This window comes from Lepisosteus oculatus, chromosome 5, assembly GCF_040954835.1.
Source record: "Lepisosteus oculatus isolate fLepOcu1 chromosome 5, fLepOcu1.hap2, whole genome shotgun sequence".
Classification (NCBI taxonomy): domain Eukaryota; kingdom Metazoa; phylum Chordata; class Actinopteri; order Semionotiformes; family Lepisosteidae; genus Lepisosteus; species Lepisosteus oculatus.
Window position 1 is genome coordinate 1,065,405 of NC_090700.1, and position 25,112 is coordinate 1,090,516.

General features: G+C 51.2%; 1 protein-coding gene across 3 annotated transcripts; it reads left to right on the plus strand.

Moving 5' to 3' along the window:
• Window positions 1-1,884: 1,884 nt before the first annotated feature.
• brwd1 (bromodomain and WD repeat domain containing 1) lies at window positions 1,885-24,865 on the plus strand. Of its 3 annotated transcripts, none has more exons than XM_015341599.2 (43): window positions 1,885-2,027; window positions 2,137-2,195; window positions 2,296-2,325; window positions 2,486-2,545; window positions 3,899-4,049; window positions 4,480-4,578; window positions 4,732-4,892; window positions 5,177-5,398; window positions 5,580-5,680; window positions 5,909-5,979; window positions 6,403-6,503; window positions 6,597-6,637; window positions 6,812-6,910; window positions 7,297-7,450; window positions 7,646-7,780; window positions 8,062-8,190; window positions 8,659-8,884; window positions 9,085-9,258; window positions 9,662-9,845; window positions 10,125-10,212; window positions 10,571-10,717; window positions 11,042-11,130; window positions 11,295-11,487; window positions 11,822-11,926; window positions 12,133-12,240; window positions 12,742-12,866; window positions 13,283-13,365; window positions 13,639-13,750; window positions 14,198-14,259; window positions 14,468-14,623; window positions 15,218-15,338; window positions 15,534-15,659; window positions 15,839-15,908; window positions 16,213-16,266; window positions 16,882-17,007; window positions 17,596-17,748; window positions 17,839-18,008; window positions 18,254-18,456; window positions 18,935-19,072; window positions 19,791-19,937; window positions 20,238-20,585; window positions 20,903-21,034; window positions 21,180-24,865. In XM_015341599.2, exons 1-43 carry the CDS (start codon window positions 1,979-1,981, stop codon window positions 23,222-23,224), a joined length of 7,347 nt encoding a protein of 2,448 aa, XP_015197085.2. In that variant the 5' UTR covers window positions 1,885-1,978; the 3' UTR covers window positions 23,225-24,865. The 3 variants fall into 3 exon arrangements, with proteins under 3 accessions (XP_015197085.2, XP_069045917.1, XP_069045918.1); XM_069189816.1 differs by having other exon boundaries at window positions 18,935-19,071; window positions 19,784-19,937; XM_069189817.1 differs by lacking the exons at window positions 1,885-2,027; window positions 2,137-2,195; window positions 2,296-2,325; ... (1 more) ...; window positions 3,899-4,049; window positions 4,480-4,578 and having other exon boundaries at window positions 4,804-4,892; window positions 5,224-5,398; window positions 18,935-19,071; window positions 19,784-19,937.
• The last annotated feature ends 247 nt before the right edge of the window (window positions 24,866-25,112 follow it).

Consider the following 25,112-nt stretch of genomic DNA (forward strand, 5'->3'; position numbering starts at 1 on the left):
GGCAAAATAAAGGAAGGCAAGAAAGCACTTTGGATTTGCTCTTATTTGGAAGGCGGATTGTGGCCCGGTGATGTGAGGTTATTAACTCGGGTAGAGGCTGCAGGTGATGGCATTAGAAATCCCTCCTGACCACATGTACATGTAGTTACTACTGCCATTAATGCAGAAAGTCCCCAAGGTGTAGAGATCGTCTAATTTCTGACTGTCCATGTGACAACTGATTTGAATGTAATGCATTTATGTATGAAATCATCTGCATGAATTACCTGATGGGGAGCCATGTAATTCCGATATGCGCGGTTTCAGGTGTATACACAGACTTGCAATTCTCTGGAAAACACTTGTGAAGTAAACTAGAGCAGACAGTTGGATTCCTAAAGGTCATCTATGAATTGGCTTCATTACTCTCTGCTCTCCTCCCCACTAATAGCTGGTGTGTGGTGAGCGTTCTGGCGGACTATGGCTGCTGTCGCATCATCCAGGTGAGGCTGCACATTGGTGGTGGTGGAGGGGAGACCCCATTACCTGTAAAGCGCTTTGAGTGGAGTGTCCAGAAAAGCGCTATATAAGTGTAAGCAATTATTATTATTATTATTATTAATTATTAGCGTCATTCTCTCTCACATGCTTCTCTAGTGTCACTCAAGGGGGGTTTCAGTTGGGCCCTAAATGCAAGGAACCATTACTGATGTGCAGTTAACAGGGTCTGGAGCTCCAGCCTCTCCTCATAAGGTAGGGCACAATCCAGCTGTGAGAGAAAAGGGCAAAACTATGCGTAACAGCTGGAATTGGTGTCTTAGAAGAGCCTTCACTTAACTGGTTCTGTTCTTTACCCCTCTGCTCCTACTGTGTCCAGTACCCACATCTACTGTCTCCTCTCAGTGTATCCTCACTCACCCCGCGGGCTGTGGGTCCTAATACCCCAGTGACAGGGAGACTAGACTGTAAACAGGCACCGTCCTTCAGATGAGACGTAACACAGAGGTATTGACTTTCTGTGGTCATTAAAAATCCCAGGGTGTTACTTGAAAAGAGTAGGGGTGTTACCCCAGTGTCCTGGCCAAATTTCCCCTTGGCCTTTAGCAATCATGGCCTCCTTTTAAGCCCCATCTCTGAACTGCCTTCATCCCTCCGTTCTCCCCACTGAGAGCTGGTGTGTGGGGAGTGTACTGGCGCACTGGTGGTGGTGGAGGGGATCCCCATTACCTGCAAAGCGCTTTGAGTGGAGTGTCCAGAGAAGCGCTATACAAGTGTCAGCAATTATTATAATTATTCTCACTGTGCAGATCCTGTCTGTTTTTTATTGTTGTCATTCTGCAAAGTGCTTAGAGAAGGCGCTATATAAAAAAGTTTATTATTATATTATTATCATGACGCCTTGCCTGAGCTGGGCCCCGCAGTAACAACTCAGCTGCTGGACTGAAGCAGAACCGTCGACGAGCAGGGGTGGTGTTTTCTTTTACGGGCCGTGCCGTGGGCTGCCGGCGTGTTTACACTCCACACGCAGAGGATGCCCACGAGCACCCTCGGCGGTGACGTCACCCCCCCAGGGCGGGCCGAACCACAGCGCGGAAAAACACGGCCAGGCAGCGTCTCCCAACCAACCCGGCATCGCCAGTGCGCGGCGCAAACAGCAGGGAAAGGCGGCCGGGGATCACCGCGAAGCCTCCTTTCGAGCCGCATACCGCGTTTCCGTCAAGCGCGCCGAGCCCGCAGCCGCGGGGCAGCGGCGAGGGACTATTTTCCCTCTCCCCCCCCACCTCCCCCCGCTTCCTGTGCGCCGGCGGAAGTATACACGGCGCAGCCCCGGCCTGCTCACTCCAATGGCGACCGGAGCGGGCTGAGCGCAGAGCGGGAGCGGCCGAGGAGGGGGTCAGAGCGCTGCCACCCGAAATAAATAAATATCTCTCTCTCTCCGTCTGCTACCGTAGGGGGGGAAAACAGACCACGACTCCTCCTTCGCCTCCCCCACTTAACCATGGCCGGCACGACGGCCAAAAGTCAGAGTGTCTCGCTCCTCGAGTCGGGTAAGGCGCAGAGGGGAAAGGGTAACAACACACGTCGCGGGGAGCAGCAGCTGAAACTTTCCGTGCCGACGCTGGGTCTCATCCGTGCCTCTTGTCCGTGTCGTTGCAGAGCTGTACTACCTGATCTCCCGCTTCCTGACGACCGGCCCCTGCCGGAGAGCGGCGCAGGTGAGCCCGCACGGGGCCGCTCGGGGGGGCGCGCCGGGGGGCTGCCCTGTGACCGAGCAGGCGCTCACCCGGCTGGGCTTTGTGTTTCTGTGTGCCGCAGGTCCTGGCGAGCGAGCTGGAGGAGTACGAGGTGCGTACGTCTCCGCCGTGGCTGCGGTCACCCCCCCCCGTCCCCGCTGTCTGACATCACGAAAGCAGCTGCTGAGGCTGAGGCTGCACCGGGCTGCGGGTGGGAGACGCTCAGTTAACATTTTCACCCGCCCTCTCTCTCTCTTTCTGTCCTGCACAAGCTCCTGCCCAGGCGCCTGGACTGGCGAGGAGACGAGCACCCTCGCTCCTACGAAGACTTGGTAAGGGGCGGGGGCTGGGTGGCTGGGGGCTTGAGCCTTTTCTCCCCCCCTAAGTGTCTTAAAAACGCTCATTCTCGCTCCTCCGGGGGGGTGAGAGTTTCTGCGGGGCTCTGCACGGAAAATAAAGCAAAAGGCACACAGACCCACGGGCGCTTTTAAAACAAAAACGGAGCTGCCGTTTTCAGCTCCCTCAACCTCGATTATTACACGAATCAAAAACACAGGTTCTGTTTGTGGGCTTCTAACACGTGCGGTTCCCGTCCCTCGCCAGGTAAGCGCGAGTAATGAGCGGGTTTCAGAGCCGCTCCGGTCCAGGTGCTGCGGTACCGTGCGGGGGCGGGGACTGCGCGGTGACGAGCGCCGACCCCGGCCAATCACAAGCCCGCTTGCGCCGCGGAGCAGCGCTCCGATTGGCCGGGAGCGTGTGAAGGCGTGCCTTGGGGAGCCCCCCTGCCGGCTGCCGGCTCTGCGCAGGTGGACACGCAGGGGCCCGTCTGCGGCTGCACCGCATCTCTCGGGCTTCGGCCCATGCAGACGTGCAGCCCTGTAGTTTGGTGCTAGCTGACATTGTAGGTGGGAGGAGGTTCTCTGTTTGAAATTAATCGATGAGCCAATGAGGTGTTTTGTGTGTGCAGGGGTTAGTTCTGCAGTTTTACACCTGCCTGGGAGACGGGGCATTTTATTCAGTCTTGCGATTAAGAGGTTGTTTGGCACTCAGGTTTTCTAAAAAAATAATTAGTGAGTCCTAATGCATTGTAGGTTAAACCCAGATGTCCAGTAAGGACAGAGTGTTATTTCTGTTTGTGGGGCCCCTATACACAGTAAAAATGAACTTGGGAGTCTTTGTTTAGTCTTAACTTTAGACTGGAGGCTGGATGGTACTGGATAATCGTGGTGAACCTTTAGTGTTGTGTTCAAAGGAAGATTGTAACGCTTGAGGTTGTGGATCTGTAATGTTTGGGGGAGACATTGAAAGCGTTGTGATAATGAGTAACTCCTGAAGGATGGGCCTGAAACCTGTTTCCTGGCGGGCATGATGTCTTCCGGGATCTGTTTCATAGCTGCCTGTATTATTTATTTTACTTCCTAATTGTAATACGTAAAACAGCACTTCATGGCCTTTTATAGGGTATTATACCTTCAGTGCAGTGATTGTTTCCAAACTGCAACTTTAAAGGATTTACAGAAAAATCCTTCTTGTGTCTAGTAAATAGCCGGTCTATCCAGGTTGGCAGAAAAACCCTAACGGTGAGCTGAGCACAAAGAGAGCAGGATAAACCCCTGTTCTGATGTTTCTGTGATCCTCGCTGTCTCCCGGATTCTCACCCTGTCTCTCCGCTCCGGCTCCCGCAGGTTCGGGCGAACAGCCATGTGGCCCCGGACCACCTGCTGCAGATCTGCCGCCAGCTGGGCCCGCTGCTGGACAGACAGGTCCCCTCCTGCGTCCCGGGCGTGGGGTCCCTGCTGGGGGCGGGCCGCCACTCCGCGCTGCGCCTGGACAAAGGTGACGGTCCCGCTGTCCCGCCTCGGCGCTCTGCGGGGGCGCAGGGGCTCCTCCGGCGCGGCCGTTGGTGAAACCGCTGCGGGCGCCGGGGAGGTTGAGTGGCCCTGATGACTGTGCTTGGGTTTCCCCTGTCTTGGGCTCCACTAGAGTCGCCTGGAGGGAGTCCTGCCTGCTCCTCCCCCTTTTCACTCGGCTCTTGGGTTTTCGGTTTCTGCAGCATTTCCTGTAGCATTTCCGAGGGGATGCGTGTTTGTTGTCGCCTTTGTGTGGTGTCTCTGTCCGTGTGTGTGTGTCCTCAGGCAGGTCAGGTGCGAGTCGTTCAGGTGATGCGTGCTGATGCGTGTCTCCCCGCTCGTTTTCCGCCGTCGGCTCGAGGGCCCCTTTGTCCGGCAGCTGCCAAGAGCCTCGTTTTTCCTCTTCTGTTTTGAAGATTTCAAGAAAGTCGTGTGGAAGGGCTCGGCTTTCGCAGCCCTGCGCAGAGGCAGGCCCCCGGAGATGCCGCTGACCTACAGCGACCCCCCGAATCTCGGTGAGGACCAGTAAGCACTTATTTGACCAGACTGAGCCCCAGTGGCTTTTCCGGGACGTCCCGCTTTTTACTCTGGCAGGCTTGGTCTCTTCCTCGCGCTCGGTCCTCTGGCCTTTCCTGCTCACCGCCCGGCTGCCCCCTTCTCTTTTACAGTGGAGATTTATCGTGCCAGAGAGCTCACGGGCACAGAGCGTTTTAGTTCTGCGTGTCCCGTGACCCACTATCAGCGCATGAAGATGCACAGGAGGATCCTGGGACACCTCTCTGCAGTGTACTGCGTGGCCTTCGACCGCACCGGACTCCGCATTTTCACCGTAAGGACGTTCGCTTGGTGTCCGCTGTTAGCCTGCCAGCTGCCTTTGCCACGGCAGGAAGCTGTTTGTCCCTCTTCGCAGTCCCTGGAAAGATGGCCTGGTTCCTCTTTTCCAGCAGGATGTGCGCGCATGAGCATTGAGCTGCGAGCGGGGGCTGTGTGCAGCGACGTGCGTTTGTTTGAGAGCGCCGCGGCCCGAGCCGCCGCGTGGTCGTGAGGTGTGCAGGAGTGGCGCCGCCAGGACCGCCTGACCCGACTGTGATCTGTGGTTTAATTCTCTTCAAGGGCTCTGACGACTGTTTGGTGAAGATCTGGTCCTCTTTCGACGGCAGGTTGCAGTCCACGCTGAGGGGCCACTCGGCGGAGATCTCTGACCTGGCCGTGAACTTCGAGAACACGCTCATGGCGGCGGGCAGCTGCGACAAGTCGATCCGCGTGTGGTGCCTCCGGACGTGCGCCCCCGTGGCCGTGCTGCAGGGGCACACGGGCTCCATCACCTCCCTGCAGGTAGGGTCTTCGCCTGCAGGACCTGACCATCGCTCAGCCCAGGAGAGTTGTCTTTTTATCGCCAAACGTGTTAGACTCTAAAGCCCTAGTTCTCTTACCCTGCGAACGAGCTGTGGCGTCTGATTAATTTATTACGGGATTTATAAGTGTTCATAAGTGTAACGATGCTGTTTCCTTTTAGTTCTCCCCTTGTGCCAAGGGCACAGTGAGGTACTTGGTGTCCACTGGCACTGATGGGATGGTGTGCTTTTGGCAGTGGGACGCAAGCAACACGAGTTTTGTGTGAGTATCTCGAGTGTGTCGGACATCTAGCACTGTACATTAGTGTGATGTACAGTCAGGCGCTGTTCCTAGTGTCTCCCAGGATGGGGGAATTCTGTTCAAAATCTGCTGTTGGTTTCACACAGCCTCTGAAACCGAGAATAGAGACAACCACATCTCGTATTTGTTTGGGTGGTGCCAGAAATAAATGTAAAAATGTGTTCTGACCGCCCTTTTTTTATTATTTAGAGATCGTCCGCACAAGTTTACAAAAAGACTCCGACCCGGTGTTCAGATGGTGTGTTCTTCATTTAGTCCCGGTAAGGAAAGATTAAAAACTTGAATGGCTTTCTTTTTGCATTTTAGCAACAGGGAAGAAAACAAACTATCTCACTGTGGTGGGCTGTATATATATACCTGAATAATCCAATGCATTTCATTACATTTAAAAAAAATTTTGACACAGCTGAAGCAAGAATAGTTTCCTGAATATCTCTCTCTTCTGTTGATCATGATTGAACACCCTCTTGTCATCTGTAAATTGAGTGTTTGAGGGTGAGGGCTTTTGCCCAGAGTCTTCACTGTGAGCATGTTTAAGGTCTTCAAAGATGGCTTTGTTCTTGATAGTGTTGGCTTCTATTTTTATAAATATGCTTGCCGTGATTTACCGTGAGATGACGGTGTCTGGCTGCTGCTATAGAGTGTGTGAGACTCGGTGGTTTAAACCTGGGAAATGTTTCTAGGTGGCATGTTCTTGGCAACAGGAAGTACTGACCATGTCATCAGAATATACTACCTGGGTGGTGGCAGCCCTGAGAGGTGTTCAGAGCTCGAGGCACACACGGTAAGCCCCAGCCGTAGTACCTAACTGTCTTCTGGGAATTTGTCAGTTTTTGGTAAATTAAGATCTGTTTTCCTGGCTTTTTATATTTTTTAGGATAAAGTTGACAGTATCCAGTTTTGCAATACCGGGGACAGGTAGGCATTGCTTGTTGTCTGTGGCGTTGTGTAATGTTTTCTCGGGCTTCTTAAACATTTTTTCCGCAGTAAGATTTGTCTCCTGTCTTGCAGGAGAATGCCCGTTGTTTTTATGACGGTGTTTATTTTTAGTTGCTGTTCGGTTCAGGGGTTTCCCTGTGTGCTCTTTCTTAGGTTTGTGAGCGGCAGCAGGGACGGTACAGCTCGAATATGGAAGCTCCAGCAGCAGCGATGGAGAAGCATTTTACTTGACATGGCTACTAACTTACCAGGGTAGGTCCAGACCTGGTAACCAGCCTGGGTTGTGGTGCAGTAATTCGGGTTCTCCAGAGACACCCCAGCATTCGAAGGGAGAGGGTCCCTATGGATGAGTGTTCACCTGAAACAGTGGCACAGCTGGTTGGATAGGAATCCATCTTCTTTCCCCACAAATAGTGAGAGTTGTAGGAAAAGCGTGGGAAATCCGATGGTGTGTGTTTTGTTTAAAACCAGGGAGACGTGATTCCGTGTTGCTGTGTAAAACAGTCGGTGAGTTCCTGTACTGTAGGCTCTGCACAGATCGTTGCAAAACCCAAAAAACAGGTTGAGAGAAGAAGTGAGTTCACTCTGGTGACTGCTCGGGTCGTGCACTGCTTGAGTTCCCCTCTCCCCCTCTGGAGGTCTGCTCCTGCGGCGGCGGAGGAAAGCTTCTTCAAGTCGAAGGTGACGATGGTCGCCTGGGACCGACACGACCACTCCGTCATCACAGCGGTCAACAACCACCTCCTCAAGGTGTGGAACTCCTACACGGGGCAGCTGCTTCACGTCCTGAAGGTACGTTTTTGCACGCTTTAATCTTCATCTTTGGCATAAACTGCGTTTTGCGAAGGAACGCCAGAGGGTGTGGCCTACCTGAAAGTAAAACCGTGCAGTGCCTGGCGCCCGTGTGGTGTTGCTGCTGTCCTGACGGGCGTGCGCGCGCACACGCGGCAGCGCACACGAGCAGGAACGGTCTGCGCTGCCTTGCAGGGCCACGAGGACGAGGTCTTCGTGTTGGAGCCTCACCCCTTCGACTCCCGGATCCTGCTGTCGGCCGGCCACGATGGCAATGTCTTCATATGGGACGTCGTCAGAGGAACGAAAACCCAGCATTACTTCAACATGGTACGGCCATCGCCTGCAATCGGCTCCATTGTGTGGGATCTTGTTTTTCAGCTTTTCTCTTCTTGGAAGAGCACGCCTCCTGTGTTTGTGTTGCATCTGTTAGTAGGTGGCAAGAGTTGAGTGCAGTAGTTTGCACTCGCAGTACTTTTAGTATGGCCATCCTGCGAGGTGCAGGTGTAACTCTTGTAGCTCAGGTATTTTCCTGATGCGGATTGCTGGGGCATTCATTCACTTTTGTGCGAGGTGTGAGCCGTATTCCCTTTGTTCTCTGTCCTGACCAGATTGAGGGGCAGGGTCACGGGGCGGTTTTTGACTGCAAGTTCTCTCCAGATGGCCAGCACTTCGCCTGCACGGACTCCCACGGACATCTGATCATATTTGGGTTTGGATCCTCTAAGCCCTATGAGAAGGTGAGACTGGACGGAAGGTGAAGTTGACTTTTTAGAGGGAGCTGCAGGATGAGCAGTAGCACTGCTACCATTCAGTGATCATCCGTTCAAGAAGCTTGATGCGGCTATATGCACGTTTCACGAATCCTGTTCATTCAAAACGGGATGTTGTGAATCAAATGTTTTGAAACGTAGAGATCGGCAGTTGAATTCGTGTAAATAATACGTTACCTTTATTGACGCATTGCAGTTCTGCTTGAGAAATTTTGCAATATTACATTTATTGTAATTTGGTTTCTTTTTAGCGTTCTTAATGACATTTGAAGTTTTTTCCTAGTTCTCTTCTAAATTCAGGTCTTATCCAAAGGCAAGAGAATGATGTCTTTCAGGTGTTTCCAAGGCTAGCGCTGTTATCAAGGCTTCTACACTGCATGATGCGGCCAGTTTTTATTCCATCAACTAATCGCCTACGTCTTTCCTTTCCTTTAGCTTCCGGATCAGATGTTTTTCCACACGGATTACCGGCCCCTCATCCGAGACGCGAATAATTACGTGCTGGATGAGCAGACGCAGCAGGCACCCCACCTCATGCCGCCCCCTTTCCTGGTGGATGTGGATGGAAACCCACACCCCCCCAGATACCAGAGGCTCGTCCCCGGCAGGGAGGGCTTCGCCGACGAGCACCTGGTGCCCCAGCTGGGATACGTAGCGACAAGTAAGAGTGGGATGGCCGGCGGCTCTTGGGGGTTCGAGCCCTGTTGTTCGTTTGTCTGGGTCAGTGGAGGGTCCGGAACGCCAGATCGGATGTGGGAGCAAGCCGGAGGAAAGTGCGCCTGTGATTGTTGGTTCTGTGGCTGGCGAGGCAGGGAGGCGTGTGCGTGCCTCTGCTGAGCAGGTTTCGCCTGTGCGCTCCAGGTGACGGGGATGTGGTGGAGCAGGTGATCAGCCAGCAGACCGGGGATCAGGACGATGCGGGCCAGGAGCCCAGCATGCTGGACGGCTTCATCCGGGAGCTGCAGGAGCAGCAGGACAGGCAGAACGGAGCAGAGCCTGGAGCACCCCCCAGCGTAGAAGGCACCCCCCGCAGAGGTGAGGAAGCAGTCCTCCTCCTCCTCCTCAGCAGGGCCAGACGTTTGTTGATGTTTCGTGTAGACATCAACCACAGTCAGATTGGTCCAACATGGCGCCAGAGAGTGGCGACGTGTTGCTCCTCGTCTGTACTTTTGTCTGTTTCATGTTGTGGACCGGGTTCCTTTAATGTCTTTGTAGTGGTGCATACATGCAAATAAGTGTTTCATTGCATTTGTACATATGATAAACTGAACTGTTAAACCGCAGCTAAAAACCTCCATCTGCTTGTGAGAACTGCTGCAGACCTTTAAACTTTGAGCAGCGGCTTTTTTCTCTCTCCTTGAAATATTTAATAACTACCTTGTGGGTTGCGACACAGGCTAAAGTCACTCTTTCTCCCCCCCGCCGCGCGTCCCTCCAGTTTTCCGAAGCCAGAGCGCGGACGTGCAGTCGTCTCCCAGCGTGGGGCTGCGGCGCAGCGGGCAGGTGGAGGGCGTGCGGCAGATGCACCAGAACGCGCCGAGGAGCCAGATGGCCACGGAGAGGGACCTGCAGGCCTGGAAGCGCAGGGTCGTGGTGCCGGAGATGTCGCCCAGCCTGTACCGGTGAGCCTGAACCGCTGGCGCCTTCGTTAAACGTGCGCGGTGAAAGTCCAGTTCTTTGGGATTCCCTTTTGCGTGTTTTTCCATTTCTTTGATTCGTAGCGAAGCACAACAAAAAGTTTTAAAAAATTCTGCATTTTTAAATAAAGCAGGCAAAGGGGTGTTCGGTGCTAAGGTTATTTTGACTACCTTGATCAAAGATTGAAAATTTTTTTTTGTTCATGGAGCTTTTTGGGGGAGGAAAAAGCTTCATGGTTTTTGCCAAAATGTTTCTCTTTGCAGGAGACAGGAGGAGTACAGAATCGGCAAGGGGGAAGAGGAGATTTCACTCTACCTGTCGAAGAAGAAGAGACCACCTCACGGGGCACGGGTAAAGGGGGGAGATATTTTCCTAAATTATCAGTCTCAATTCTAAAGCTGAAATGCATAATTTCATCCTTTTATAGGTACTGTAATTCTACAAGTAATGTCATGAACTGTTAATTTTGGTGATCTAGTGGAGTGCCACAGGGATCTATACTAGGGCCACTGCTAGTATCCTGGTATTCTTGGTAAAACAATTAAATTGACAGTACTTTGCCCAAGTTGTTCCTGTATGATGCATAGCTGTATAAATGGGTGGATGTTAAGAAACAGCTGTGTGAGATGCTTGGATCGTGATCTTGGTATTAAGCGATAGGCTTGATTGCTTCCTCCCTCTTGTTAACCTTTTCTCTGCTCAAAAACAGGACGATTCTGACGATGACAAGACTTACGCTAAACGCACGCAGTCTCGCAGGCCGCGGGTGAGGAGCCTTCGGACCCGCAACACTGCGGCTGAGTACATAGAAGACTCTTGTGAGGAGGGGGAGGAAACCAGAAGCTCTGCTGATGAGGTTAGTGTTCACCCGTCTTGATGTGGGGTGTTTTCAGAGGCTTCCCTTGCTACAGAATGATCCTGCTTCATCTGAGTAATTTCTGCAGTTTTAATGTGAAGGGATCGTAAGCTGAAGAGCTGCAGTGCTGCTAGAGAGAGGTGTCAGTCAGGGGCACCTGACTGCTAAAAACATGAGTTTGGAATCTTTATGATGTAATAAAGTTGTCATCTGAACCACCGTGAAACATATGTTATCAGGTCTTGCGTCAGTGAAGGTTTTTCAGGACCGTGAAGCTCTCAGACTGCATTTTTCAGGAGGTGTGTTTTGCTTTTTACGGTCCAGGGCAACGAAACAGAAGTCAGCGGAGCACCTTCAGCGGAGTCTTCCAACGAGGAAGAGGAGGCAGAGGAGTGGAAAACCGAAAGCTCCAGGTACTGATAACGAGACCTGTTCAATGTGTAATTACATTGAAATTGCTTTAAGAAGTGTGGAACACTTAGGCACCCGAGTTTTTCCCCAAAATGTTTTTTTTTAACCGAAGAAGCAGGTGCATTTAAAACCTGCAGGCTAGTGATCCATGCTCCTGTCTCGGCAGCTCCTCCAGCGAGTACTCGGACTGGACAGCCGACGCGGGCATAAACCTGCAGCCGCCCACCCGGCTCTCATCCCGCCACCGTGCAATGGTGTGGATCAGCAGCTCCGAGGAGGAAGAGGAGGAGCCTCCTGACGAGGAGGAGCGCCCGCCTCAGCCTCCGAAACAGAGGAGGTCCAGGAACAGAACTCCCCGGGTAAGATTGGCGCCCCCACCGCAGGCCCTGCGCTGCCCCCAGTCCCATCGATTCAGTTTCCAGCACGACTGTGTCCGAATCCCTGCGCTTAGCGTGATAGGTCGTCAAAATGTGGAACAGTTTCCTCCAGTGTGGTCATTGCAAAACGTGAACCTGTACTTTGAAGAGGCACCGAGACACAGGTTGCAGGTGAATACAAGCTCATCTAGAGAATTGTATCAACTGTACGTGTCGGCGAAGGAACTGATATTCCCCTACAAGTTAGTCGGAAGTCGAAACTCGCTCCTGCTGTGGTGTGATCCAGGCTGAAACGTTTTCTTTTCTTTGTTTCCAGAGACCATCATTTAACAGAGAGGTTTCAAACGAGTTCCGTCCCTCCGCTTGGATCACCGATGTCATTCCCCGGAAATCACCGTTTGTTCCTCAGATGGGCGACGAGGTAAATCTTCTCCCGTTTCTTTTCTTCGAAAGCGCCCCCCTTCTCCTGCCCCTCTAGGAAGGGCAGGTTGTAACTGGCGTGTGAAGGGAGTGATGGCTCAAGGTGTCATGTGCTGGGAGCAGCGGGGCAGGAGATTGAAGAGGGGGAGACTGCCCCGCTGTAGAGTCTCTGTAGTGTGCTTTGTTTCACGTCTCCGTCCTCCGCAGGTGATCTACTTCCGCCAGGGCCATGAGGCGTACGTGGAGGCCGTGAGAAGAGGCAGCCTGTACAGCCTTAACCTTGAGAAGCAGCCGTGGAGAAAGATGGACCTGAGAGTAAGTCTGTGCAAGCCCCAGTGTCGTGCGTGTCCAGACCACACGGTTCAGAAACGGGGACCAACTGATGCGACCTGTGGGACAGTCGCCTAATTAAAAAAACACAGAAACGTTACATCCTTTTGAGTCCTAAAATTGTCATTTTTCCTAATCCAACAGAGTGAACAAAGGACGTATTAAAGCTCTCGAAGAAGGCCCCACAGCCGAAATGTTGTGTTCTCTTTTCAGCATAGAATAAACCTTTTACTTGTTCCTTTAGAGCTCTACCAGAGTAGTTGCTTTAACACAGCCAACTGATTCTTTAGGCCCATTTAACATTTAGTGCTCACTGTTCATACTCAGCGGGGGCCTGGTGAACATGGGTTATACTCTTTTTTTTTTTTTGAGTCCTCTGATACACTGACAGCATGTCCTCCTGGAACCTTAGCAGTTGTCTTTGAAAATCAGGTAACTTGCCCTTTTCACAATTGAATGGATAACTGTCTACTTTGACTTTGTCAGGACCAAGAGTTCGTAAAAATCACTGGAATCAAGTATGAAGTGTCGCCTCCAACACTGTGCTGCCTGAAGCTTTCTCTTATTGATCACGGCACAGGGAGACTCACGGATAAATCCTTCTCTCTAAAGTAAGTACCTTGCACGTGTCAGGTCAGGACCGGGGTCGGTACAGCTCTCTTCATGTTAGCGGGCTTTGTAGGTTTATAATATTTTCTACTTGTCTGCCTGAAGTTAAATTTCTCTACTTTTGCATGTGTTTTTTTTTTTAGCGAGCATGACTTTTTTTTAGGCGTTGCCATACTTGTTGTCGTTTATGTACAGTAAGTCTTCCATTGCAGACATGGAATAACAGCTTGTGTTTAGATTTTGTTCAAGTATAACAAGAAACTTGAAAATATCTGCTTGGTCGAGAAGGAAATGTTTTCAGAAGTAGGAGAGCTGTTCATTTGCCTTGGGGACCCCTGCCTGCTCTTCAGGGAGGGATGATTACAGAAGCATGTAGTTAACGTCACGAAGGTCATGAAGCTGTTCGCCCGTTGTGCAGGTACCACGACATGCCAGATGTGATTGACTTCCTTGTCCTGAGGCAGTGTTATGATGAAGCCTGGCAGAGAAACTGGCAGCCAAGTAAGTTTAAAAGAATCGCATCACTGAGGTTTGAGGCTCTTACTTTGAAATCCAGAAATATGCGTATCGTATATTCAGGGAGGGCTTTGGAAATTGTATTTTCTTTGTAGAGTTAAATGTTTTCATGAGATGGTCTGGTATATTGAGATATGCTCGAATATAAAAATCGAGGGTACACTTGAATTATGTAGAGGATCTTTGGTCTGTACCAATGAAAATTGAGTTCTGTTGCAATGCATAGACGAAATGGGATTTCAACGTCTGGAATTTCAGATGACCGATTCCGATCTGTGATCGACGACGCCTGGTGGTTTGGGACTCTGGTGTGTCAGGAGCCGTATCAGCCGGAGTATCCCGACAGTCACTTTCAGTGCTTCACCGTGCGGTAAGGAAAGGGAAATGTTGCCCCGGAGTTTTGCCAGGAGCTAGGGAAGAGGAGGGCAGGGTGCGAGATTTCATGGAGGATGAATTATAAGATGGAAAATTGGCATTGAAAAAGAATCGGATTAAGTATCTGGCTTTTGAAAACCACGTAAAAGTACAAGCTTTTTTTTTGTCTCTTTGGGAAAGCTCAGCTGTTAGTATTCTGAATCAGTCCCAATATCTAGTGGCTTTAACCTCACTGTTAGAAAATAGGCTTGAGAATGAGGTTGTTGGCAAAACCCTGCTTCGTGTTCCCTGTCACCTGCGCTTGAAGACTAAGCGCTGGGGCTATGTGTCAGTGAGAAGCAATGGTGGTCTTGGTTCCCTTCTGATATTCTCCCTGTGCTCAACATGGAGTGGAAGTGAGTGATCAGACCTGTCTGCGGTTTCACACGCTGTTGTTTTTCAGGTGGGACAATGGAGAGACGGAGAAGCTCAGCCCCTGGGATGTGGAGCCTATTCCACCGAACGGTACAGTGAACTCATTCTGGGAGCTTGTAGGACAGCGGGAATGATACAGTACGCGCTTCAGAAAGAGCTTTAAAACAAGTCGGTGCTTCTGATGTTTCACGCGGGACCGTTTTTCACGGCGCTGCTGTTCGCTTCGCAAGCCGCCTGGGCCGCACGGCGGCTTCCGGTCCGGCGGGTGGGTGACGCGCCTCTGTGCCTCCGGTTTCAGCCCAGCACCCCGAGACGGTGGGAGGCAGCGTGCCCGTGACCTCGGACGAGATGAGCGAGCTGCTGTACCAGCCGCGGCGCGGGGAGTGGGGCCGGCGGGGCCGGGACGAGGAGTGTGAGCGGATCATCAGCGGCATCGATCAGCTTGTGGCCCTCGGTAAGGTGCCCTGCGCTTCTCGCGCCTGTGCTGCTGGTCTGATGGGCCGTTGCCCATCTGTAATCGTAATCGGCATCATCATTCCTTACACTTATATAGCGCTTCTCTGGACACTCCACTCAAAGTGCTTTATTGGTAATAGGGATCCCCTCCAACCCACCAGTTTGCAGCCTCAGTGGGGAGGAGAGCAGAGTGATGAAGCCAGTTTATAGATGGGGATTATTCGGACTCCATGATTGGTAAAAAGGCCAGTGGGAAATGTGGCCAGGTAGCTGGGGTAACACTCCTATTCTTTTCGAGAAACACCCTGAGATTTTTAATGACCACAGAGAGTCAGGACCTCGGTTTTACGTCTCATCAGAAGGACAGCGCCTTTTTACATGCCCCCTACTGGCCCCACTAACACCTCTTCCGGCAGCAGCCTTAGCTTTCCCAGGAGTCTCCCCTCCGCTGGGCTTAAGTGGGCTGCCAGTTGTGAGTTGCGGGGTGATATTGCTGCTGGTGTGTGTGTGTGCCTTGAAACTTGAAGTGGCCCGCGTGGCTTGGCGGTGTCGGGAATAACGCCTGGACCTGACGGCTTTCTTTGACCCGCAGACATCGCGGCTCCCTTTGCTGGCCCGGTGGACCTTGTTCAGTATCCCACCTACTGCAGGGTGGTGGCGTACCCTACCGACCTCAGCACCATCAGAATGAGGCTGGTGAATCGGTTTTACAGGTCAGTGTTGTCCTCCTCCTGTCCTGCTGGCGCTCTGGAAATTGATTGAAGAGCAGCAGTACACGTCCAAGCAATCAGCTGTTGGTGTGCCTTTAAGGCTGTGCTCAGATTTTTTTAAGATGGTGCATAATTTTTTTTAATCTAAAATTGGCTTATTTCTGTGTAATGACTATCATTTTTTGTTTTTTTTTGCAGAAGGATCTCGGCTTTAGTCTGGGAGGTGAGGTACATTGAGCTCAATGCCAGGTCCTTCAATGAGCCAAGCAGCAAGATTGCACAGACGGCGAAGAAGATCACAGACGTCCTCCTCAAGTTCATTAAGTAGGTGTTTGTTGAGCTGCCGTGGGGAGCTGTTTTTGTTGAGCTGTCTTTTGAATAGGTGGAGTTATTATTTAGCAAAGGATGCATGTAACTTTAGAAAACCTTTGACCTAAATGTAAACCAAATGATATACTGTACAAGGTGTGAAATATATTGCCTTTTTTTTTTACTTTTTTTAGTAAAGAGGACTGTGTAGACATTTTGGAGATCTACAACACGATGGACGATCTGAGCTGCACTGAAGATGAGGTGAGGAAATTGAATTAGGGTTACTCTTCTTGTAATTTCCAATTTGTTTATAAAAACAAATAAATTATGCTTTGCTCATGAAACTGTGCTACTTTGGCAATGAAGGGGCAAAACAATTACGTCACTCAGTATATAAAACGTTTGCATCACTGAATTTCTTTGCTGAAGAGCGGAGAGCCCAGAAACTAAGCTTTGCGCTGTTGAAAGCAGTCAGTGTTGCAGCTGTGGTCTCAATGGAAGGTCTTCAGCAGCGAGTGGCAGCTCCTGTGCTGATACTGACAGGTGTGTCTGAACCTTTCTTTAGGAGCTGGACGACACAGATGCACCTGGAACTTCCTCGGGAAGGAACCTGAGACAAGTAACATTCTTTGAGCAACTTTGCATTGTTGTGAAGAGCCTGTAAAGTCTTGTTTTAGTCCAGATGGAGTCAGGAGCTTGAATTGTGTGAGAACTCTGAGGAAAACCAGGTTACTTCATGGTTCTTCATAGTGTTTATGGACCAGTTTGTGGCACTCTTCCACCCAAATTTCCAAACCAGTGCCCCAGTGCGATGATGGGGGGACACTGCACTGTAGGTGGTGCTGCTTTGGGTGAGATGTTAAAGTGGGGTCCTGACTGCTTTTAGTAATTCAAGATCCTTTGGAAGAGCAGAGGCATTCCACCCTGGGTTTATACATGCTGGCCGCCTCCTGCTGTGTCTGCCAGGTGGGGCTGCACTTCAGTGGAGTATGAAGTGGACCCCCTTAGTGTAAACCACTTGTGTGCTCTGGGGACAAAAAGCACTGTATAAATCCAAGGAATTGTTGGCCTTTATAAGCACTTGGAGATGTCAAGAGGTGGAGTAAAGAATTGGCATTCGCTTCTTGTTGTCGTCAAATTAACTGTCCTCTTCTGGGTCTTCGTTCTTTTGGCTGCAGAGGGACTTGAAGTTTGTTCGGTGGTTTTCTGTCACTGACTGTTTCTCTCGGTGCAGCGCAATATGGAGTTTCTCTACGACGTCGATGCCTGGAAGGACCAGTGCAAGCTGCTGGTGGACTACATCCTGGAGTGCGAGGACTCCGAGCCCTTCCGGCAGCCTGTCGATCCGGATGACTATCCGGTATGGGAAATAGCTGGATCCCAACAAGTCGCTGGTCCTTGGCCTGTGAACACAGCCTTCATTGCACAGATTCCTGAGCTGTTCCTGAGAGCTGTCATGGCCTTCTAATAAATTGGCTTCATGTGTGTGGGGAGCATACTGGTGCACTATGGCTGCCGTTGCATCATCCAGGTGGGGCGGCATGCCGGTGGTGGAGTGTGTTGAGTGGAGTGTCTAGAAAAGCGCCCAGAAAAAAGTGTCCAGAAAATAAGTATGAATTATTACTCTTGGCTTACATAAGTGGTGGGACCCGCTCAGTCTCCGTCCAGAAAACATTGCCCACAAACGTGGCCTTGTACGACGAATTCTTTACAGTTGCTTGATGAGCCAATTGCTATGTTTTTTTAATTTGTGCAAACAGTTAACACAAGAAGCTCCTTCTGGGCACTTAATGATATAATGCGAGCATCCTGACTGTGGACAAGCTGATTTAGTGGGTTTTAAAGAAACTGGGTAGGCAGTGAGTTGTTATAAAGTATTGTTCAGTAATACTGTGCATAGCTTTGCACTGATGGCAGGAGAAGTGATGGTTTCACGTGCGTGTTTCAGGACTATCGGGACATCATTGACACGCCGATGGATTTTGGGACGGTGAAGCGGACTCTGGAAGAGGACAAGTATGAGAATCCAGTCGAGCTATGCAAAGATATCCGCCTCATCTTCCTTAATGCAAAAGCCTATACACCAAATAAGCGTTCGAAGGTATGGGTGACGCCTGTGCCTGTCCGTCTTGAGGAAGTGCCTTAAGCATCTGTGCGGATAGTAAGCCCCTCGTTCTTGTGGCTTTTGCAGATCTACAGCATGACCTTGCGGCTCTCCGCCTTCTTTGAGGAGCGGATAAGGATGATCATCCCAGACTACAAGACGGCGCTGAAGCACAGCGAGACGCTGCGGCGCAGCCAGCGGTGCCGGCGGAGGCTGCAGCACCGAGAGCCGCTGCAGTCTGGCTGCCGTGCTTCCGGGTACGTCTGCGCCGCGGTGGTCCAGAAACGTCTCCACTTATGGTGGAGCGTGTCTTGTGTCTGCCTTGCGTTCCATCTCGGCTGTTTGTGCGGAGGCTGTTGGCATCCCCTGACCGTATAAATCCTGGAGGCGCCGCTTGTGCGCTCGTCTGTGTTCCCTGTAGCCCTCGGAGTTGACATGCATATTGTACATTGAAAACGCGTTGCAGAAGTGCTTATTTCCTGTTGTGTTTCGCATTTCTTAGTCGGAAAGGGAAGGTATTAAAAGCTCAGGAAGAGGTGGAAACATCATCCAAGACTTGTACGACATCTACCTCAGCCAAAGCGTCTGCCTCAGCGCGGTTCCGGAGGAGGAGGAGGAGAGGTGTCTCGTCTGGAGAAGATTCTTCAGCGTCCGACAAAGCCCTCTCTGCAGCCTCAGGGCACAACACCGAGGAGTCCACGACCAGTAAGACATTCCTCAAGATTCCAGTTTCCCGCCACGGTGTGTTTTTTTTCTCCCAACAATTGTTTCGTTTTCAAAATGTGGTGCCCATGATAAAGACTGTGAGGGTCATTTCTGTGGCGAGACGTAGCCCGTCCATACATGGTCACATGCAGAAATAATTCGAATGGAAATTCACGGGCCGGTTTAATAGCGTGAACTAGTCTGGCACTACGCCTTCCAGCACTCACTCGTAATCGTGTTTAAGGTTTTCCATGTGGAAAGCTATACCGGCACTGAGTGAATCCTGCTTGGCATGTTTGCTCTGCTGAAGTGAGTATTCTCATGTGAAGTGCAAAAGAGCTCGCGCTCCTCCGAGATGAAGTTCTGGTAATTGTCCATCTGCTGTACCTGAACTTGCCCGGCGGGCTCTGTATAGGTTGCTACAAGGTGAATGGAAAGCACCCCTGTGCCCAGAGCTTGTCCCGGTCGTGTTTTTTAGCCTCGGAGAGCGAGAGCGAGGCGTCTTCCAGCAGCAGTTCCAGGGCCTCGGTCTCCTCCTCGCGTCGCCATGGTAGCAGGGAGGTGGGCGGAGCCAGGGTGACCAGGAACAGGCCTGCGCAGCACTGGAAGAGGCCAGGTGAGAAACCTGTTAGCAGGCTGCTGTGCCTGTGGTCGGGCAGTGGGGTGGGGGGGGCGTCAAGGTACGATCAGCTCTTCGGCGAGTCAGTTGCCTGCTAACAGCAACATCTGCACATGTACATCTATTCATCACTTTAGTAGGCACGGGTGGGGAAAAATGCTTTGTAAAACTGGTAAAGTGGAAATGTCCTTTCACGAGGTTAAGCTTTAAAATACTGGGTTTACATGCTTTGCGCTGTAATTGTTTCCCCCAGTCAAATCGAGATGGGTTTTAGTTTGTTGCCTCGTCTCTTAAGTTCAGTTGCCTTTCGAGCAGCAGCAGCTCACATTTTGTCAGAGGAATCCGAAAAGGTTTTTCACAATATGGCTGATGTGTAACTCCCAACGCTGTGAGGTCCATACTTGACTGGCCAATAAGAGGAATGTGAGCGGGAGGCATTGTGGGGAAAGTATTTGTGTACCCCTGTGATTTCCATGAGGTCTGGGGAATTTATTTTTTTTGTAAAAGTGAGAAGTTTTGGAAAATGAAAGTTCACCCAACCAAAGGTGTATCAGTGTACTTTTGTCTGCCTTTCACTAGTACCAGTCCCAAATTTGTCATACTTGTGAGCAGGACAGACAACTGAATGCAGTTAAACGGAACAGACAGCTGGGAGTCTAGTTGAAAAGAATCTGCCCTTTTCATTCACTTTGACCCCTCTGCCCCCCGGGTTCAGTGTCGGAGAGCGAGGCGTCTTCCAGCAGCCCCCAGGACAGCGACGATGGCAGTGCCGCGCGCCCGCGGAGCGGAGAGAGGAGAGCAGCCGGGACGTCCGGCAGCAGGGTGACCAGGAACAGGGCTGCGGCCGGACGGGAAAGGCCAGGTAGGACTGGTGGGGAGGAGGCGTGCGGACTCGGGCAGCACATCCCCCCTCCGTTTAACTGCAGGGCCTCTCCAGCCGAGCTTTCTGTGACTGTTCATAGCTCTCGGGCCGTAATCACATGGCTGGTTGGAACACACTCTAACTTTAAACGTGGTCCCACCTGCAGAAGATTAGGTTCTCATTAGTTGGAGCCATTCTCTGGCCAGAGGTCCCGGATCGAAGGGATGTCGGTGGCTGTAGGCAGCCTGCGCCCTGATTGCAGTCTGCGGAGGAGAAAAGGCCGGTGTGCTCTTTCACCAGAGACCGGCGTGCAGGTGAACGGCCACGGCAGCAGAATTTCCCGGGACGAGTGGGCGAGTGACTCGGATGGGGAGGGGCCTTCTGACTCGCATACTGACAGCGAGGAGGAGGAGGAGGAGGAGGAGATTGGGCGGAGGCCGTCGACTAGGAGGGCGGCTGTGGCTGCCGCCAACAAGACGAAGGTGATGAGCACCACCGAGGATGACGAGGAGTCGACCTGCTCTGAAAAGGAGGATGATGGGAAGGCGGGTGGCTGCCGGCCTCGGCACAGGGTGAACAAGCGCAAGCTGAGCATCCAGAGCAGCTCCGAGGACGAGGAGACGTCGCCCCAGGGTGACCTTCGCTCAGGTGAGGCCGGGCTGCTTGGGAACCACGTTACTAGAATAGAGGTACTCTTCACCTGGTCGTGTCCTTAAAGAGATTTTTGTCCTTTGAGAGATTAAATTTGTTAGTGTTTTAAGCCTGACTATAAAGGCATTGTTATTATTTTTAAATAAAACCAGATCTACCAATAACATGCCACTTGGCTTAGTTTTAGCATGTTTTTTTTGCTCATCTTAAGAGGTGGCATGTTAGCATTCCCTTGATACACTGACATTAAAAATACAGGTAGCAGGTGCCAGGAATTGCTTATCGCAATTAAGTCACTTTATTTAATTTTGAAGAGTCGAGAGAAGGTGAGCAGTCTTCCAGCAGCTCGAAGGAGAGCCGAGATGAACCTCTGGCCTCGTCTCGTCCCCATCAGAATGGGGAGACCGGAGGGACCTGCAGGGGCAGGGCAACCAGGAGCAGCCAAGGTGAGTCATCCCTGACACCCAGATACTATTGCATGACCACATCTGTGGTTTTTAGATTTATTCAACTAGTAATTGATATGCTAGAGTAATTTGACCTTGTGGCTCAGCTGCGTTTGGCGTTTACTGTGGCCTGTTCTCGTTGTAGAGAGAAGTGCTCAGGTGAACGGTCACAGTCGGACCTCTCGCACGAGCAGAGCGAGGAGGCGGGGGGCTCGTCGACCCATGGGAGCCATCGCCGAAGAGGAGGGAATCAGGCGGAGGCCGTCGGCCAGGAAGACGGCGGTTGCTGCTGCCAGCAAAATGAAGATGATGACTGAGGATGACGAGGAGCTGCCGCCCCTGGGAGAAGGGGGTGGTGGGCGGTACCCTCGGAGAACCACCACCACCAAGAAGGTGTTGAACACGGAGAGCAGCTCCGAAGAGGAGTCTGTCCTGGACGTGGAGGCGGGAAATAGCGGCCAAAAGTGTCCTCTCCAAAATGGGAAGAAATTAACGCAGAAGAAGGGGATGAGAGGACACACCTCGGAGAGTGAAGAGCACGTTGGAAACGATAATAAGGGGAGAGTGTCTTTGCAACATAAAAAGGGTAAATTGCCCTTAAAAAGCCAGAGGCTTGAGTCTGGCACTGAGGAGGAAGAACCACAGCCCTCCCATTGCAGACGCCCTGCGGCTTCAGCTTCAAGATGGAAGGTGTTGGCTTCTGCCGAGGAAACCGAAGAATCGAGCGAAGACAACAAGCACAGACGGTCGAACGGCAAGAGCGAGGGAGCAGAATCTGCCTCGAGCGAGGAGGAGGCCAGGCAGCCTTCTCGGAGTGCAGCCCAGAGAAAGACGCCAACTGTGAAACCTGGGGATAGGTGGGTGTCTGAAAGCGTGGACTGCAACAACAGGGCTTCCTCAGAGGAGGGTCTGGCGCATCGCACCAAACGCAGGTACAACATGCGGCAGGCTCGCAGGTTTGCCGCTGACGGGGACGAAGCCAGTCACAGCAGGGAACAGTTTTCCCGTGCTTGTAAAAGGAAATCCTTCGCAGTCCTGAGGGAAGACTCTCTGTCTGAGAGCGAAGACCCTGGGGACCTGCCCACTGCGGCCGCCTCTGAAAGGAGCACTAGGCTCCAGCAGGAGAGAGACTCGTCGGAGGAGCGTTCAGAGCCTGCAGAGGACGCCCAGCGCAAGACCAGCAGAGAACAGGATCATTGTTCTTCCAGGAGACACGGTGGTAAGCTGGACTGTAGGGGTAGCTGTACTGAAAGCACTGTCTACCAGAAATGGTCTTCCGGTTACTTAGCGGGCACAGGCGTGGAGGTGGAGGCAAGCAGTCGGCGTGATGCAGGAAAATCGCATTGCACAGACAGCGACTCCCAGGAAGAGCAGCCTGGCCGTCAGGAGAGAGTGTTTTCCGGCAGAAAACCTTGTCTGCGAGCCTTGCCCCGGAAAAGAGATGCCACGGAGGACTCGGAGGAAGAGGAATGGCGGTCCGAAACAGAAGGTGGCTTGGAATCCAGGAAAAAAGGCCAACGCTGGAGGACCGGTGCTCGGGACGAGGGGAGGCGGCGGGAGCCGAGCGGTCGGGCCAACCCCAGGAAGAGGCGCCTCTCCGATTCCGAGGATAACCTCCCCATCAAAAAGAAATGCCTGCGGAATTTGGAGCGCCATTCTAGAGGAAACGGAGAGGAACAGACATTTAGAAAAAAATACTGTGAAGAAGAATCGGCAAGCGATTTTGAAGCCGAGGAGGGAGACGACGACGGGGACCGCGATGAGAGCGACGGGCTCTCGGAGGACGAGGAGCCGAGATCCAGAGGCAGGACGATCCGGTCGGCTCCGCACGTCGCAGCCGCAAGGAACAGAAGCAGCTCGAGCCACCAGAGGAGATGGGAAAGCAGCAGCAGCGGCGGCGGCGGCTGGAGCACTGGGTCTGGCAGCGAGGAGGAAAGCGGCTCTTCCGCGTCGCTCCTTTCGGGGCCACATACCCGAGTCCGCGGCGGCGGCAGGGGGCGCCGCTTTGGGGACACGGACTGCAGCAGCCAGGGAGCCGCCCGGCGCTCCGGAAGGAAGCGGAGGAAGGCGTCGGCCGTCGACAGCGATGGCGGCGAAGTCTTTTCCGCCCCCAGGAAGCCGCGGCAAGCCTCCCGCATCCGGACGAGAAATCGCGGCAGGCGGACCGTGTCGTATCGCGACAGCGAGTGAAGGGAGCGAGGCGGAGCGGCGCCGGGCTCGTCCTCGGCCATAACTTATGGGACACTTTCAAGACGCGTGATTGTCAAGGAAATGTAGTAGCACTGGAAACCTTTAGAAAAAATGCTGTGAATCAGTTTCATTCAGGGATATTTATATTTTCTATGAAAAGGTTTATAGAGCTTAGGAACTGTTACTAAGGCATTTACTTGCTGTTTTCACAATGGTTAGCACAGATACCGTATTGTGCCTCTTTCTTGGGGCAAATATTAATATGTCCACAGGTTTAATTGAGCAAAAAAATCTGTTCACGTTCAGCTTTTGTGATTTTGGCCAGCTAGTCAAAGGTTTGTGGGGAAGCATTAGCCGCTTGGGTGCTATCTAAATATACCTCTTAATAATTAACCTGATATTGCTGGCTGGCTTACACTAAAATACAGAGGCGTTTCATTTACTAGTCTTGCATTAGAAACTCAGGGGTCAGAAAAGTTTACTGAACTCTCATGCATTCTTTATGAAAATCAAAGCAACCCTTTCTTAAATAAATTCAAACATATGCACTGGCCTTGAACAAATCTGCCCCACCCTCCTGACACTACTCCAGAGAGCCACGAACTTTGTACACTGCAAATTTGACAGCTGTAGAAAGATGCTTAAATTTTATCTACGTGCCACATTGCACAACCATTGAGCCCTTTTTTGTCATATCAAAAGCTTATCTGTGGAAGTTAGGGAAAACCTTAATGTCTGTCCTAACACTTTGGGGAATGAGAACTTTGTGGGGAGTGTAATCAAGGTGTTTGCAGAACCATAATTCTACCGTACAGAAATGAAATCTCTTCAGGTTCTGGAGTTAAAGTGCCAAAGAACCATCAAAAGGCAGTCTCTCAAACCAGTGGGTTGTGCGGAGTGGCTTCAGCGCTGTGTCCGACATTCATATTTATTGTTCAGCCTTGTTCTATTTCCAAAATTAGTTGGTAACTTGCCAAGTGCAGAATACCCAAAAAAATCCTCCCCATTCTATCCTAGTTTCTGTAGCATAACAGTTTCTCATATTGGGAAGACTTGCTTGGGTATAGGTCATCCTTGTATTGTTTCAGTATTAAAATCACCTTTGAGACCTAACCCGGAGCGTAGAACTGTACTTAACTCAGACTTCTTTGAATTTAGAATTCAGAACGTGTTCTTGAGATGTGGGTAAAATAGCATTTTTTGTTTTGAATAAAGAAGAAGTTTGAATTTTTATGGTTTATTTTGCTTTACAATTTAAAGTTAGGAAAGGCTCCAGAATGTCTTTACATCTCATGTTTAATTTTCCATTGTTAATGACATTTTCATTGTTCGCTTGTGTTGGCGTTGACCCACAGTTGAGGGGAGCTGCTTTTGGCTTATAAAATCACAGTTGCCAAACTACAGGTATTTGTGATGTCTGAACGTTAAACCCAAAACTGGGACTGCAAACTGACCTTGAATGACCTCATTCAGAGGACCAGGTCTGCTTTGCGTGTAGTTAAAAGCTGTTGAAGCTAATCAGAAATTGAATTGCTGTATAGAATTAGTTTGGTTTAAAATGTTTTTTTTTGTTCCATTTGTTGTTAGTGGTTCGGAGTATCATGCTGTTTGCTCCAATAAAGCAGATGGGAGAGTAAACAATTGCATACTGAATTCTTTTTATGGATAAAGGTAACTTTGTGCCATGTTTTTTGTTTTTCTGGGATGTCTGGTATGTGATAGTTTGTCTCTGATCTAACTGCTGGTACTTCAGAGCATTTATATTTTCAAGGCCAACACCACTTGCCTGGAGGCAGTTTAGCTGCAAACCAGCATTGTTTCAGACAGACCCTAACAGATGTCAAATGTTTGAGGAGAACTATTACATCACCCTAGATGACCCAGTGAC